The 17,663-nt window shown below is 43.1% G+C and overlaps 1 protein-coding gene across 1 annotated transcript in view; it reads left to right on the top strand.

Annotated features, from left to right (window-relative positions):
• Positions 1–11,874, top strand: part of C1H14orf132 (chromosome 1 C14orf132 homolog) — a 38,255-nt gene extending 26,381 nt beyond the window's left edge. The window contains exon 3 of the mRNA XM_035117261.2: positions 9,637–11,874. Within this exon, the coding sequence (XP_034973152.2) occupies positions 9,637–9,861 (225 nt within the window). The 3' untranslated portion in view covers positions 9,862–11,874. The remainder of the gene's footprint in view (positions 1–9,636) is intronic.
• Positions 11,875–17,663: the final 5,789 nt, after the last annotated feature.

The raw sequence follows: 17,663 nt of genomic DNA, 5'->3' as shown, positions 1-17,663 counted from the left end.
CCTTAAGGGTTTCTTGGAAGGGACCATGTGAAAATAGCCTTCTGGAGTCCAGAGGCAGGGTGTGGAGACACGAAACTCTGCTTTGCAGATCCTCTCCCCCAATTAGATAGCTGGGTACTCGTCACCATTATGCAGCATGTTGTTCAAACAAAAGTTTTGTGTCTAAGTAGAATCACTGCTGATTCATTTGTACAGTAAACTTAATTGATTGACAAGCTGGAACGTGTTCAGAGGAAGATGGCCAAGATGACCATGGGTCTGGAAACCAAGCCTTCTGGGGAACGGTTGAGGCAGCAGGGTATGCTTAGCTTGGATGAGAGGAGACTGAGAGAAGATATGATGATGATGATGTTGTTGTTTAGTCCTTTAGTCATGTCCAACTCTTTGTGACCCCATGGACCATAGCACGCCAGGCACTCCTGTCTTGCACTGCCTCCCGCAGTTTGGTCACACTCATGTTGGTAGCTTCGAGAACACTGTCCAACCATCTCGTCCTCTGTTGTCCCCTTCTCCTTGTGCCCTCCATCTTTCCCAACATCAGGGTCTTTTCCAGGAAGTCAACATCAGGATCTTTTCCAGGGAGTCTTCTCTTTTCATGAGGTGGCCAAAGTATTGGAGCCTCAGCTTCAGAATCTGTCCTTCCAGTGAGCACTCAGGGCTGATTTCCTTAAGAATGGATAGGTTTGATCTTCTTGCAGTCCGTGGGACTCTCAAGAGCAGGCATCCCCAAACTTCGGCCCTCCAGATGTTTTGGACTACAATTCCCATCTTCCCCGACCACTGGTCCTGTTAACTAGGAATCATGGGAGTTGTAGGCCAAAACATCTGGAGGGCCGCAGTTTGGGGATGCCTGCTCAAGAGTCTCCTCCAGCACCATAATTCAAAAGCATCAATTCTTCAGCGATCAGCCTTCTTCTTTATGGTCCAGCTCTCACTTCCATACATCACTACTGAGAAAACCATAGCTTTAACTATACGGACCTTTGATGTGATACCCATCTTCAAATATCTCAAGGGCTGTCACATGGAAGATGGAGCAAGCTTGTTTTCTCCCACTCTGGAGGGTAGGACTCAAACCAATGGCTTCAAGTTACAAGAAAGGAGATTCCAACTAAAAATCAGGAAGAACTTTCTGACAGTAAGAGCTGTTTGACAGTGGAATGGACTCCCTCGGGAGGTTGTGGACTCTCCTTCCCTGGAGGTTTTTGAGCAGAGGTTGGATGGCACTCTGTCATGGATGCAACTGCCTCATGTGGTAGAATCCACGGGGGCAGCAGGTCTCTACGTCAATCTTTCTTCCTCTCTTGTTCCTGATGTAGATTCCCCCCCCTCACACTCCTTCTTCCCTGGCGGGGGGGGGGGTTTCTGCTTTGGGGTCTGCCTCAGGTGCCGAAATGTCTTGTGTCGGATCTGCCCCTACATTGCAGGAATTACAGCTGATCAGGGTAGATACGTAAGGGTCTGATACCAGGGGATGTGGGCAGTACTGACTTAGATGGACTAATCAGTCTGATTTATTATGAAGCAACTTCTTAGGTTCTGAAAGGGTGGCTAGGGCGGGTGGAGGAAGTACATATTTGTTGATGTATGTTGCTGTAGATTCACCCCCACCCCCACCCCCGGTTTTAGGTTTGATATTACAGTATTTATGGAACAAGGCTTCTTCTTTATTGACCCTGATCCAGGAAGCCCCTTTAAACACATGCAAGAGACTTCATGTAAGCAATGCAGCTTGCAACACATTCACGAACAGCAGCTCCTTATATAGTAGCACAAACTGCGTTTGTTTTTTTATTCCAAGGAATATTAAAAGCAGTTTGCACTGCAGCATGCAGTGAAGAGGGGCACTGTTGTCCCCAAAAAAAAAAAATCAATATCATGCAGCACTGGTTTTTAATCTGCTAAACAGATCACACCCACATTTTCTGGAATTGTCCCTTCTTCTTCTTTTTTTAGGAATTCTATTTCTGAAACAATTTCAGAAATGTTAGGCTCCATTTGGATATGTGTTCCTAAGATATTTCTGCTTGGATACTTAAAAAGTGTAGATGTTGCCATAGACAGTGATCAAGGGGTGGTAATCAATTTGATTACTGCAGCAAAAATAATAATTGCTAAGAATTCGGGGGGGGGGAGCTTTTTTCCTCTGACTACTTTTGAGTGGGTCGAGAAGATTTGGAATATGGCAAAAATGATTGGGTGAACTCATTATAGGAGAATACAAGCAGAATTAACCAAATATATAAAATATATTTGGCAAGCTCAGGGAAGGCAGAAACCCCCCATAGAACACAGGGGCAGAAGCTGCTCAGTATTGTTTTTCAGAATGTGGAGAAATTGTATTTTTTTGATATGCTGGAATAGCAAGTACAATGATAATATACAGCTTTATGATGCTCTCCATTCATTATAATGTGGGGGTTTGCTGGTTGGAAATTTTATTACGGTATTTTAAACTTATTGGTTCCATCAATTTTTTGCAAACTATAACAACATTGCACCACAGCATTTACAAAATGTAACTAACTTATTCTTAGTATTAATAAGGGGCATATTCTCCCCAACTCTTTCAACATTTTATTTTATTTTTATTTTAGGTACAAGACCCCTCCCAATCTAGCTCCACTATATATGGGATTAAAAAGCAAATAATTTTATAAGTTGTTGTGACGTGGGGTTCGTGATTTCAGCTCTGTTGACATAACATGCTGGAGACAGTTCTCTAGTAACAGCTCTTTATTAAAGCAAACAAGACTAAGCTCTGAGAGGAGGAAAGCTACATTTATAGGGACGGGGGAATAGCTAGAAAGGGATACATTTTGGAGGGAACAATATCAGGCAATCACAGTGCTGCCTTTTGGAGGAAACCAATAAGACAGAGGATCCAAATACAGCAGCTTAAATGAACCAATAGTAGCTTTACCTTCTGGAACCAAAAGGCAGTTACTTTACCCTAATGCAAATACAGACAATAGTAATACAGATATAAAACCCTTTGACTCAATACACAACACAAGTTATCAAAACCAACAAACTTATGATTAGTGGCCTAGTTCTTTAACTAATTTAGCACACAAATATAAGCATTTTAAAGCATGAAACATTACACAGTGTCAGAGAGGGTTGCGGCTACTCATGAGTAAAGACGCTCCACTTCGTCTTTCCTTTCGGAGTTTTATTGTGCATGCTATTTACAGTGCAAGAATATCAAGAAACATGACTACTCAGTCCGTATCAGAACCTCACAATGGCTTCTTCCTAGTCTTCGCCCACCATAAGAGTCTGGGGACCCCCAAACGCCGCCCCCTTGCCCTACGGGTTCTAGCATGCCCAGGGCCAGTGTGTCCATTAAGGCAAACTAGGCAGCTGCCTAGGGCGCTAAAATGGAGGGGGTGCTAGCCAGCCTGCCCGCCGCCCCCCAGTGCTGCATGAAGCCGCCTCCACTGCGCCTGTCACCTGTTCAGCGGCTTCAAGCCGCTATCCTGAGGCGCATGCGTGCCTCCGGAGAGTGGGCTGAAGCCGCTCAACATCTGACAGGCGCAGTGGAGGCGGCCCCAGGCTCGCGCTCCCCGCGTGAAGCTCCAGGGGCATGCAGGGAGCGCGAGCCTGGAGCCACCTCGCCGCGCCTCTCAGCTGTTTTTTTTTTATTTTTTATTTTTTCTATTTTTTTTAGTTTTTTAAATTTTATTTTTTATTAATGGGGGGGGGAGGGCGCCAGAAGGTGATCTCGCCTAGGGCACAAAAAACCCTAGCACCGGCCCTGGCTGCACGCCTCAATTCAGGCGTCGGGGGAAATGGCCGCCCTGTGTCTGATGGTTGTCTCAGCTCCTCCTCCCCTAGCTCTCCCTCAGAGGGCTCTGTAGCATACGACAGCCCTCTCTCCACCCCGCTCACGTCCTCATTCCTCTGCTCTGACTCGCTGCTGGTGCTGACACTGGGTGATGAGCTGGTGAAAATGATGGGTGGGGGCTCTCTGTAAAGAGACCCCCTGACATCCAGCTATCTGTTTTTTTGCATCCTATTGTTATTTAGAGCAACAACTGTGAGCAAAAGGGGAAATTGGCACAGATAGATATTTATTTTATGATGAATTGAAATTCAAACGTGAACCTACTTAGTATGTTGGTAGCCTTGTTTGTTTCACTTTATATAATTTCATTATTATATTTCTCTTTCAGTTTTCTCTCTCTCTTTTTTATATTTTAAATGGCAAGCTGTATAATGTGTGGGGTTGCATCAGGCTGAATTTATTGACAGCATCCTGCTATTTGGAGCATTTTGTATACACTTATTTTTATTTTCACTAAATAAAACATTTTTGGACTTGACTTTTAACACTGATTTTTATCCATAGCAAAGAGATTTCCTTTGTGAGAAAGCTCGCTTTCACATTAATACTTTAACATATACATTTCAAGGCATAAATGTGAAGGTTGCTGAGGTAAAGGGGGCCAGGAGGAGCAATATAAAATTTTTATCATTTAGCAGAACATGGAACCAGTGGGAACTGCACACTCATTCTGAATCTCGATTGTCTGTGGAAAATTTACATTATTTCATGTAAGAATTATTAGTTACATAAGTGTCAAATATGCTAGCTTTGGGGGGGTGGGTCACAGCATACATTTTTTTCATTATTGCATACTAATCATAAGTATTTGTGATGTTGGGCCTCTCTCATTTAAACAATGGTACGAAAAGATGCTGAGCCACAAGGTCGGATTACATGGCACGTGTGCAACCGTGTGCTTTTTGAATTCAATTGCTTCCATAGCAATAAGTGCTTCATTAGAAAGAATTTATTCTGCAGACTCTGAGCTCCCTTGAGAAAGCTTCATTTCCTTAATATGAGCAGACTGGCATACCTTAAACCTTCTTTTCCTTTGCATCTCTTGTGCAAAGTATTGATGTCCTGCAAGAAACCCTTTAAATATCTCATGGCTCCTAAAACATCAATCCTCTGCAGGGCCGGCCCTCCCATTGGGCAGAATAAAGTGGCTGCCTCGGGCAGCAGTTGCAGGGGGGCAGGGAGTGATGCAAGGTGTTGGAGGACAGAGAACTGTGTGTCAGACAGCTTGCCCTGTGCCCCCTCAACTGAACTGCCGGCCTCCATTGTTGTATAGGAAACCACCAGAGTTCAAGTTCGATTCAGGAGGCACCATCTGATCATCTGAGAAGCTTTTCCACTTTGATCCATGTTTATTTTGAATTTCTTAATTAAAAGAAGTAGGGTGGGGAGATCTGGATCTGTCTCTACCCCCAAAAAATAAAATAAAGGTCTGGGTTGTTTGCAATCTGAATTTTTAGAGTTTCTTCCCCTTTTCAGTCTTTCCTTTTTATTTCCCGATAATCTGTTGCTGAAAACAGATGTGGTCTGTTCGTACAGCTTTGTCCTGGGCCAAGATCCGTTGGAATGGATTCTAACATACTTAATCTTTTTAAGCATACAAGGTACTTAATCTTCCCCCAGAGTTTACAAATACTTGCATGACCTTGAGATAATCTTGAAATGTACAAGATGGTGAGTAGAAAGATGGAAATGTAGGGAACTGCCATATAAAGCAGGTCCGACTATTTTCCGTATACAGTCATACCTCTGTTTACGTTTGCTGCGGGTTGCGTATTTTCAGCTTAAGAACACGGCGGACCCGGAAGTGTTTACTTCTGCGTTCTGCGCGCTTTGCGCATGCGCGGAAGCACCACTCCAGATACATACTTTTCGGGGTAAGAACAGCACCCGGGAACGGATCAAGTACGTATCCAGAGGTACCACTGTATTGGTAACTTTGAGTTGCAGTGGCTGTCCACTCTCCGAAGCAGAGGTCTTTCACATTGCCTGCCACCTGACCCTTTTTAAAACTGGAGATCTGGGGGATTGAACCTGTGACCTTCTGAATGCAAAGCCAGAGCTCTACCGCTGAGCTGCGGTGCAACCCACCCCCATGCTTTGGTTCCCCACTTACTGAAAGACATTAATGAGAGATTTTCCTGTTGAGTCCGGCTGCTTCTAGACCATCACACTATAATTCATTCATACAAAGTGGAGTTGATGGTCTTGCGCAACAAAGCCACTTCCCAAAGAAGTGGGGGTTTTGTGGCAAGGAAAGTGACAGGAAAATGCACTGGATAATGGCAGTGTTGGGCGACATCCTAAAACCACCATCCAAACAAGATGAATGCTCAATAAAACAAGACAATCTGGCAGAGTCCTCTTTTGGATGCTGGGATCGGAAACCTAAAGATTGCTTTAAACCACATCGTTCAGTTTTCCCGCAGCTAGTATATGTTTGTGCCAAACAAAATCAATTTCCACAAGCATCATTTCATTTGTTCCCTGAGCTTTTTCTAGGGATTGTTTTGTGAATACAGAAAACATAGTCTAAAACACCCCTTTTCAAGCTCCTTTTCTAAATGTCTTGTAAAGGGCTTGACACTGATCTCTTAAGATTTTCTGCCAACCCTGGGGAAAGTAAGGCACCGAGGGTACAATTTAAATGGAAAGATGATGTATTGTGGGGCTTTGCTACAAATAGCACATTGCCCAATTATAAGAATAATCTTCTCTAAAGCTTGCCTAGTAGAGACATGTTAGAAACCCAATCGGTCCCCTTAGCTATTTGGCTATCTGGGCTTAGGGCCAGCTCTGATGTGTCTTTCTTCACTGATAAAGGCTCTCAAACCACTAGACTTTGAGAGCTTTCTGTAACAATGATTCACATGGACAATTAAGAAGAGTAATTCCCCCAGCTTCCCCCAAAGGAAGAGAACTCTGGGTTTTCCCAGTTGCTCATTTGAAAAGATCTGCTCTTCTTACACAATTTCCTTTTGTGCTCACTTATTCAAATCACACAGTACTACAGAAGATTTTTAACTATACAGTGGTACCTTGGGTTACAAACACCTCAGGTAACAAACATTTCGGGTTACAGACTCTGCTAACTCGGAAGTAGTACCTCGAGTTAAGAACTTTACCTCAGGATGAGAACAGAAATCGTGCCGCAGTGGGAGGCCCCATTAGCTAAAGTGGTACCTCAGGTTAAGAATGGTTTCGGGTTAAGAACAGACCTCCAGAATGAATTAAGTTCATAACCAGAGGTACAACTATACTGGTATTAGACACCTAGGGCAGTGTTCAACTAAATAACTGTGCAAGTGGAACATTTCTTCCAGTGGGACTGTGTGCCCATCCCTCAGTCTCTGTGTGTCCTGAATCTTCTCCAGAGAATTGGGGTAAGATTTTTTGTTTAAAAACACAATAATATGCAGCGGAAGTCCACAATAAGTCCTAACATCCAAATGAACCACACTAAGAAAACGCAATAAAATCAAGAGCTGATAACATACTAACATGATTAGCAAAATGCCAGAAGTTAACACTACCGTGAAAGCTGGGAGAACAGAAAAGGCTTCGCTTGATGCCTAAACGACAACAATGTCGGTACTCCCGGGTGCTCTGAGGAGAGAGGAGGGGGTGGAGGGAAACCCAGACACAAAAATGGATCTCCTTTGGAAGGCCGCACCTCATGGATTCACCTCGTGGCAGGAGGGGATCCGTGGGGAGGGGGCACGAAAAAGGAGGAGGATAATGTGAATATTTAAAGGAAAAGATTTTAGTCATGAATAGAAAATCCGCCACAATTATGTTAAGAAATTAGGAAGACCAGGAAGAAGAGATCTGAGGAACCCATAAGTATAATGTTAAGATATAAGAATTGGTAAATTTATTTGTTTGTTTTATATGTGTGTGTTTAAGGAACAGCTGGGGGAAATCCAAACCATGCTGCTCTTCCGCACCTGGCCTTCTGGTGGCAGGGGGGGCGGGGGTGGAGGAGGAGGGGGGAGGACGAACTTAGCCTTAAAATGGACCCCTTCGGCTCTCAACGCCTACTGGTCCTACTGGTGGCAGAAGTGGACTGGTGGGGGAAGGGAGGATGGAGGGACAGAAAATATATATATTGTTGTGTTTTATGTTTTGTTTGTGTTTATATAAAAAATTAATAAGAATATTATTTTAAAAAAACAATGTCGGTACTCCCAAGCCAGTTTCCCTTGGGTGAGCATTTCATAACCCAGCAAGAATGAATGTAAGAATGTACTGGATTAGGGCCAGTGGCTCATCTAGTCAAGCATCCTGCTATCACAGTGGTCAACCAGGTGCACATGTGAAGTCTTCAAGTAGCACTTGAGCACAGCAGCACTCCTCCTGACTCTTTTGGTTTCCAGTAACTGGTATTTCCAGGCTTACAGAACACCACTGAGAAATGTTCTCTTTCTCAAAGTCTTTCTGATTGAGAAGACACTTGGATGAGGGGCTCCATTGTCAAGCGTAGCATCATATGGGAGGAGACATTCCCTTGGGTACTGAGGTGCCAAGCAATGTGGTACCCCAAACTTCTTCAAGCAGCTCAGGGTGGCAAAGATGGAGGGTGCTGTTCTCATTTTATCCATGCAGCAATCCTCTCTGAGGTTAGATTCTATTAACTCAGTGAGTTTCATGGCTTGGCAGCCCTTCAAGCTGAGGACTCGTCTTTTTAAAATAGGACATGAGGCCACACCAGCTCAATCTCTTAAAGTTTCTTAAAATTCTCTTAAATGATGGGTCTTGTCATATCAGATGCTTAACTTTGTCTTAATTGACTGCAGAATTTGTGGGGAATGGCTGTGGCAGAGGCTGCCTGTCATTGGAACTTCAAGCCCAGCTGTTAGCTTTCATGGCAGAATTTGTCTCAGGCTCCAGACAAGCTCTGAATTAGAATTTAAATTCATCTGAAGGAAAAGACTCTTAATTCACGCCCCCCCCCCAAAGTACTGGTTTCTTGCCTGGGATCAAGAAGGCACTTGGACATGCTGAATTGTGTGTCCACATGAATATGTTTTCCCCTCCCACCAAAAACTATGTAAGATACTATGTTTGAAGCTTGAAATCCCATATCAAATATTTATCTTGGACAAGGCCTGTTTACTGAAATGGTCATTCTGGAAGAATGACTCTTGAACAGATCTCATACAGAGAAAGGAGGGCTTGGCTTTAGCGAGGATAGAATCACCAGCCTGGCACATCAGGCCTTCAGAAACCAGGACTAATGGGCTAAATTAGCCACTTGCTAGCCCTCTCTCCCTCACTTCCTTCCACTAACTAATGTTACCTCACCATACTGTCCAACTTTTTCTGACACAAAACTGGGAAGTGCATCTTCTGGGATGTGCTCGTAGCAAGTTACGTGACCCATGCTTCACTTTCACCCCAAAGAAAACACTTTTTCGGGGCAAGAGCACATGAGACCGCAGCACCCAAAATGGCCGCCAAGGTCTCATATGAACAAATGGGATGCCCTGTTTTTTCCAGGGCTCTTGGAAGGTATGCCTCACTTCATGCACCTCTACTATAACACATTTGAAACCCATCATCTGCATGTTAGGAGTCCTTTGGAGGACACCTGCATGTTAGGAGTCTTGCACCTCTCTTTAAGGTATATTTTTGCAATCCTCACCATTATATCACCAGATATTGCTGAACTCCACCACAAACAGCAGGTGATGGGAGTTGTAAACCAACAGCAAACAGCAAACAAGTTTCTATTTATGGACCTCTTCCTCCAATTCTTGACCCTAATGTTCTAAATTATTCTTCCACAGCTTCCAGTTATGGGAGGAGCCTTCATGGATTCGCCCAACGAGGACTTTAGTACGGAATACTCCTTGTTTAATTCCTCTGGCAACGTCCATGCAGCTGCTTCAATGCCGAACCAGCCTGAAGATGCCTCCCGTTCTTCAAATGACGCCATTTTGTTATGGATTGCAATTATAGCCACAATTGGAAACATAGTTGTTGTTGGAGTTGTGTATGCCTTCACGTTCTGAGAAGAAAGGACAACAGCTAGGGGAGGTGGACAGTTGCTGTTTCATCAGCGCAGAGTGTGTGTGTGTATGTATGTAGATATATATATATATGCGCACATGCCTATATACAAATGTAAATCTTTTTAAATATTTGTAGGTAGACCCTTGTTAGCTAAGAACAAGCTTAACAATAGGTGACCAAAAGATAATGAGGCCGGGGAGCCACCCTTGAGGTCCTTTGTAAATGATGTGGGGAGGAAGCATCTCATTAGCAGCATAATCAATTAAATGTAAAGCTTAACATGAAAAGCCAGTGAATCTAGCTCGCTATTGTCTTACTGACTGGCAGCAGATCTCCAGGGTTTCAGACAGAGGGACTTTACCCCATCTCCTATCTGGAGTTGCCAGGGATTGAACCTGAGACCTTCTGAATGCAAAGCAGAGGCTTCACAACTGAGCTACAGCCTTTCCCCATCATGCAAACTGCAACGCACACAAAAGAAAAGGCAGGTGTGCTCCCCAAGGGCTCTGGTGCTTGCTGGCTAGTGAATTTGTTGCTTCTCTCATTTCTCTTTGGTTTTAAGTATCTAATTACTCCTGAACTGGAGCTTTGTACATGAATACTTTTCCTCCTTACGTTCTGCAGCAATATTTTTTCTTGCCCTCCATAGGCACTGGACAAGTAGACATGCAGAACTGGTTTTAATTTTTATTTTTAAATGACAGGAAGGTTCTGGCAAGGCAGCATGTGGAGAGTACCCCTTTTTTGTTGTCCATTACAAAGGCACATTGAAATATTTCAGTCGGTTTTGTAGATACGGTTACTTTCCTAGCAGTTCCTCCTGCCGGGGGAAAGAAAACGGCTCAGGTGTCTAGAAAGTTGTACAATCCAGTTGCATAAATCTGAAAACCCTGAGTCTGGAAGGATAACATGGTGGAAGTTCAGGATCTGATAATGAAATAGAGGCTTGTAACAATATTGATAGAGTCTTGTATTGATCTTGGTTATACAGTATGGGGAAACATAATGGTGACAATCCCGAAGCCACTCTCTCATGCACAGAGAGAGATTCTAATGTCTTCTAACCCAGCTGCATTGAACAAAGTCTGTGATGGTCTAGAACAGAATGAGATGTTATTGTGTGTCTGTGGCTCAGAAACCAATGCCACTCTTTCACCAGGTCCATAGAGATATTTGTATAAAAAATAATGTCAAAGGGAATTAGGAGAAGACCTTTTTTTTTGCTGTTGTTCTAAACCAGGGATAGAGAACCTATTCTTGTGGCTCCAGTTTCCAGCAGACCCAGCCAGCATGGGCAATAGACAGGGAGGATGGGAGTTGTAGTCCAACACCATATGGAGGGCTCCAGTTGTCCACTCACTGCTCTGCACTCACTTGCCACCTGCTACTTCTCTGAGTCATCATTGCTACCACCTGCTTGCTTGTCAGACACAGTCAAAAAACAATCAGACAGTGACGGCTGGTTATCAGCATCACTACTGCAGCACATAGAGGTCCAAAGGCAATGGTGTAGTGGCTTATGGAGATGTCACCGATCTGTTACCATTCCTCTTGTAGGTCCCTGTTTCCAGTGTTCTAGAATCACCCGGAAAGGGGAGCTTTTGTAGCCTCTGTATGTTCTCAAGCTAAGCATTTAGGGACACCAAGAACACAAGGTGCTTCAGTTTCAGGAGAAGGTTGTAAAATGGAACTTCATGGAAAAAAACCCACACAACTCAAGTCACTCTGAAAGAAGATACTGGAACACTCTGTGGACACGCACAGAAAATGGTAGTTCTAAAAAGTAATATTTTAGAAAGTTATATAATTGTAGAAGGGATATAGCTGTGAGGGGGCATGGCTAGGACTAGCAGGAAGGGACACTGCACTTCTAAATTTGTCACTACAGTGGTACCTCTACTTACGAATTTAATGCGTTCCAAACACACATTTGTAAGTCGAAAAAAATTGTAAGTTGAATCCCATAGGAATGCATTGGGAGAAAAATTCGTAAGTCGAAGCAACCCTATCTAAAAATTCGTAAGTAGATAAAATCCTATCTAAACCGCATCCAAGATGGCGGACAGAGCTCCATTTGTAAGTAGAAAAATTCGTAAGTAGAATTATTTGTAAGTAGAGGTACCACTGTACACTCCTGGCATAGGTTCTCCACCCCAGTTCCAAGCCATCGTTTGTACTGCTTATATGTCTTCTACCTCTTCCCATTCCCAAAGCTCAACCCCCCCCCCCCATTTCAGACCTTATGTGATTATTCCTCAAAAGCATCTGTATTATTTTTCTGGCCAACCTTCTGGTTCTGCACACTTGAGTGGCTGTTGTTATCAGCAGGTTGATGAGCGTTCTCCCTGCACTGGCAACATGGTTTCAGTTAGCATGTCATATAAAAATATAATCATGACGAATGCTATAAAAGTGCACTTTGTGTTTTTATTTATTATCATTTTTTTTGCAGTCAAATATTTCAGTGTTTCCAAAAGTGGATGTACATTTTGGTGAACATTTCCTTTATTGCATTTGGAAATGCTGTGAGGATTAATCCATTAATAAGCAACGGCCTGATTCTCAAGATCATTGCACTGTGGTTGTTGCATGGAAGGCAGAGTCAGAGGCTGAAATCCTGTGCACATATCTTCCTGGGAGAAAGCCCCATGGAACATAGGGAGAAAAATGCTCATAGGACTGGACCGGGAAACTTCTGTCATAAACAACTGCAGAGATAAAGATGGAGGATGCAGTGAAACCTCTAAAAATGATGGAAGAGGTATCAGTAGAAGGAAAATATCAGTATGGCTAGTGAATATTTATAGGCATCGTCTAACTCCCCCCCCCCCATTTATGCATCAGACCTACCTTTTAAACAGTTGACTAGCAATACATCTTTTCTTGCCTTACCATTATTTTCCATCAAGTCATCAGTCATCATTTGTTCAAGCAGCACATTTGCAAAGCTAAGCAGGGTCTGGCCTGGTTTCAAATTGGATGGGAGACCGAGTGTTGAGATTCCATTGCAGGAAATAGGACTAGATGACCCTCAAGATCCCTTCCAGCTCTACGATTCTGTGAGGCTACTGCTCAAACCCAAATTTCCCCAGTTCACCCCTCCCCCGTCAGTTCCCATTCCAAACCACTAATGAAAACTAAATGACTTTAGTTTCACGCTCCTGAGTGCTTTTTTGTTTTGTTGCAGGCCTATTGCTAGCTTCATGATTAGATTGATTAGATATTCATAGGAGTTTCAGCAGCTCTGGCACATTTTTGCAGCAAAGACAAACTTTGCACCGCCAGTAAGAGATAAAACCATTTCACCATGGTTACACACAATTGTACTTATTTTATTTTATTTTTACCCAGTCGGCTCCCTGTGCTGCTTGATGAATTTGCTGATAACAATGCTTCGCTTTAGCTAATTTGTGGGTTTTAATCTAAGTGCAATTAACAGTGTTTGTGTTTGTTTGCCGACGGACTAGACCAAATTTTAAGAGATCATTCAGCCTTGGAAAAAAGAGCAGACAAATTGTGGAGAAAAGAACTAAGCTGTCTTTTTAAAGAGCAAGTGATGTAATTTCATTGCATGAGTGTAGTGTTTTCAGAAAACAAGGCAGAGAAGTAGTTCTTATCTCTCTCCACCCCATATTTTCCATACCCACAGTTTGCTAATATTATTAGTAATGGTCTCACATATCTCAATTACTGATTTAAGACCAAACTGCTACTAATATTCTGTGGTACTGCTTCCCACAAGAGGCAGTGATGGCCACCAAAATGAATGGCTTTACAATTGGACAAATTGAGGATAAGGCTATCAAAGGGTTATATCCGACTAAATTCTGCTCAGAGGAGAATTGTTGGAATTAATGGACTTAGGAAGGGACAAATGAAATTGACCATCCTAGTTCAGTGATTTGCTGTGTGTTTTTCCCTCCTATGAAAGCTTCCTCTGTGTATCCTAGAGTATTTCAAGATCTTAATAACTTCTCCACATTTTCCTGCAGGGGAATTATTAATGTGTAAAGCAGTTCTGTTTTTCACATCATGTCCCTGATAATGTAATTTTGCCCAGTGTCCTGCAGGTAATCACAGAACTGGAGGGCCTGTGAAATGAATTCAGTAAAAATAAAATAAAAAACCTTCGAAAAAAATTAATTTTGCATTTAGAGTCCTCACAGTTTTAATCTGCTTCTCTTTGCTTAGATCAGTGGTTCCCAACAGGGGTCCGCGAGCTATGCCAGAGGGGTCCGCAAGATGCTATTAGAATAAAAAAAATATTAAATATATTTTGTATGATAACAGATTTTTTGTTTTGGCCGCTTCCTGCATGAGCAGAGTCTAGAATTAGATAGAGGCAGTAGTTCTGCTGTATGCCGTTAGGTGGCGCTTTACAAACACTACTGTTTTGCAAAGAGGCAGCACGTGCATTCTACTAACGCTCACCTCCCCAAGATGCTTTGCGCGCATCGGCTTCATTTGTGCGCTACTGCGCAGGTGCCCTGTCTTCTCCATTCCCCTCCCTCCTCCCTGGCGCGCGCTGCCTCTTTGCAGAACAGTAGTGTTTGTAAACAAAGTGTTGTTTTTCGCGGAAGCTACAGTTCGCGTAGTTAAAAATGGACCGTTGGTTAAAAAGTGGTTCGTTAAAACGACAATGGCCAACAGATGAAGAGGAAGATAATGCATTTGATGTTCAAGCAAGTAAGTCAGTGACTCTCGAACCGATCTTGCCAGTGTCCATTGAACCTAAATCATCGTCAGCGTCCCTTGAACCTAACCCTTCCAAGATCAGTGTTAAGCTTACTGGAAAAATTAGATTAGGAATTAGGAATTAGATTTAGGATTAGGAATTAATAGGGGTCCTTGTCACAATAGCGGCTCAATGAGGGGTCCTCGAGAAAATTTTGTTGGGAACCCCTGGCTTAGATGATGAAGCGCTACCCATTTCTAGTACAGTGGTACTTTGGTTTTAAAACAGCTTAGTTTATGAACAACTTGGAAACAGAACGCTGCAAACCCAGAAGTAGGTGTTCCTGTTTGTGAACTTTGCCTCGGAAGCTGAACATGTTCTGTTTCCTGTTGAGTATGTTCTGTCTGTAAATTGAGTCCCCTGCTGCTAACCAGAGGCTTCCTGTTGAGTCTGTCGGCTGTTGACTCCCGAGCACCCATGCAACACAGAGGTGATATTTGGAGCTTTTGTTTTTACTATTTTCTTGCGTTTTTGTTTGTGTGGCTTTTTTCATATTTTTTTTACTGTGACTTGTTCTTTGTTTTATGGGACTGACTTGTGACTGTGGCTTGTGACTTCGTTTTTGGGACTGTGTGGAATTCAGTTCAGCTCCCGGTTGATTGTGTGACTGCAGAAATGGATAAAAGCCCCCCATCCAAACAATGACTATCATCAGTGCCTGTAAGAATTTTTATTTTTTAATTTTTATCATCTGCAATACTGTCTTGTTTATTTTAGAGTGCAGTTCATTGATTATTGCTTTTATTTTATGGATCAATGGTCTCATAAGATAGTAAAATTCATGTTAAATTGCTGTTTTAGGGTTGTCTTTAAAAGTCTGGAACGGATTAATCCATTTTGCATTACTTTCTATGGGAAAGCACACCTTGGTTTTAGAACGCAGATTCCGGAACGGATTAAGTTTGGGGACCAAGGTACCAATGTAATGCAGTGATGAATAGCCACAGCTGTATAAGGAACAAATCATAGAATCATAGAGTTGGAAGAGACCACAAGGGCCATCCAGTCCAACCCCCTGCCAAGCATGAATGAAACCATGCACTGTAGCAGCTTCTTATTAGGGAGAGCATAAACTTTTAATCTTAAATGCATGAACTTTGAATACTATGTGAGTGAGTGCATAGCCAAACTGTGGAATTTACCAGCACAGGAAGTCGTGATGGGCACCAATTTGAGTTGCCTTCAAAAGCAGGTTAGACAAATTCAGGTTCCGGTTTCCGCCTGCAGGAATGGCGGACCTGTTTTCCATCTCTCTGACCTTTGTAAGGAATTTGGCGGTTGCTAGGGGAGTAAATGGCAACCCCCTACCCTCTCCGGGGGTTACGGAGAGGGGCCGCTGGCCCGCGATGCCCCCAGACCCACTCCGACTGTTTTTGGAGTGGGGGGAGCTTGGGCTGAGCACTTACAAGGGCCAGGACTCCCGGACGCTAATCTGCATGGCGGGGATTTCCATGGTTAAAGAAGATAATTAGGCTTAAATCTATGGACATACTTCAGAAGGAGGGAAAGAAGCGCTGTTTACTGCTGAGAAATTTATGCTGCCGAGTGAGAGGAGTCAAAGATTGTACTGCATCTGGAAGAAGGATTGATGGGGACGGAGCGATAAGGGGAGTGAGTTTTTATTTTATTTTTTTTCTTCATATTGTTGCCTCGTACCTTCCCGGACGCGATGTCCTGGCTTGTTTGGAGTGAAAGAGAAGCAAAAGACTGTGTGAGTTGAACCTTATAACTGTTGTTACTGAGCATATTTTTTTAAAGATGTGGAGTTGCCGATGAGAAAAGCCCCCCCCTAGTCGGACGGAAGGAGTTCTGAATGCGTTCGGAGGATTTATGAGCTGTGACGCACTTTAAATTGGAGCAGCGACCTGAAGCTAAGTTCAGCTATAGGGCAAGGAGATCTATTAATTTACCAAGAGTCTATGGTTTGATGTTTGGGTCTCCTGCCTGGAAAAGCTGTAAATTCTATAATGATCGTAAATTTTCATGGCCATGAGAGGAAAGCGAAAGTGATTTGAGCTTTTTAAGATGGCGCTACTTCGAATTGCTTCAACGCAACAGGAGCTCCATTAAGAAGATTTATGGGGAGGCTGGACTGATTAACTCACACAGGAGAAAGAACATCTGTGAGACTTTGTTTGATATTTATATCAGCAGCTGGGAAACAATCGTGAAAGTGGAAAACATCTATGTGACTGTAAGGGGAAGATCTGGATTATTATGAACTTGAAGGACGATTTGAACTTTAGAAAAAAGACGGCAGTGGACAGTTGCGAGGAATTCCCAATTTCTTGAAGCATGGGAACCCAAATAAAAAATTCTTTAGATGATTTGGCATAACATTCGGTCTGATTGATATATATATGTGTATAATTTGAAATATTGAATGTGATATAATTGGTTTTAATTGGAAAATTAATAAAAATATTTTTTAAAAAAAAACAAAAACAAAAGCAGGTTAGACAAATTCATGGAGGTTAAGGCTGTGTTACCCTGTTGGAGGCAGTATGCCTTGGATTACTGGGAGTCACAAGTGGGGACTGTGCCATTGCATTCAGGCCCTGCTTACAGGCTTCCAATAAACATCTGGCTGGCCACTGTGAGAACAGAATTCTGGACTAGGTGGGCCATTGTTCTTAGGATTTATAATCCTACCCACTTGTTCCTTGCATGTAAGGCTTTGCTGTGTTGACAGAGAAGCAGACCAGGGCTTTTAGCCATCATCACTATTCCTTTCCTGCAGAAAATGTGTGTTAGGGTGTGAGCATCTGCCCGCGAGTCTGCAGAATGGGAACGCTTGTACAACCAGGTCCCCTGATCTTGCTGAGATCAGGGTTGGCTGGAACAGAAATGATCAGGTGCTGATCTGTGTAAGTCTCCCCCATTTCTCAGTGTGTGCCCCAAACCGGGTTGTTCCCAGAAGTGACCGCCGGTGGTGTGGAGAGACTCTCTACACAGTGGGGGTGGTGAGCTTGGGCTCTTTCGCTCCCCTGAGTCTGTTCATGCAGAGGAGTTTCCAGTATTAATTTGCCCCTTTTATAAATGCTCTGTTATTTTTAACCAACCTAA

This window comes from Zootoca vivipara, chromosome 1 (genome assembly GCF_963506605.1).
Source record: "Zootoca vivipara chromosome 1, rZooViv1.1, whole genome shotgun sequence".
Lineage (NCBI taxonomy): Eukaryota > Metazoa > Chordata > Lepidosauria > Squamata > Lacertidae > Zootoca > Zootoca vivipara.
This window is presented reverse-complemented; position numbering and strand designations above follow the sequence as displayed.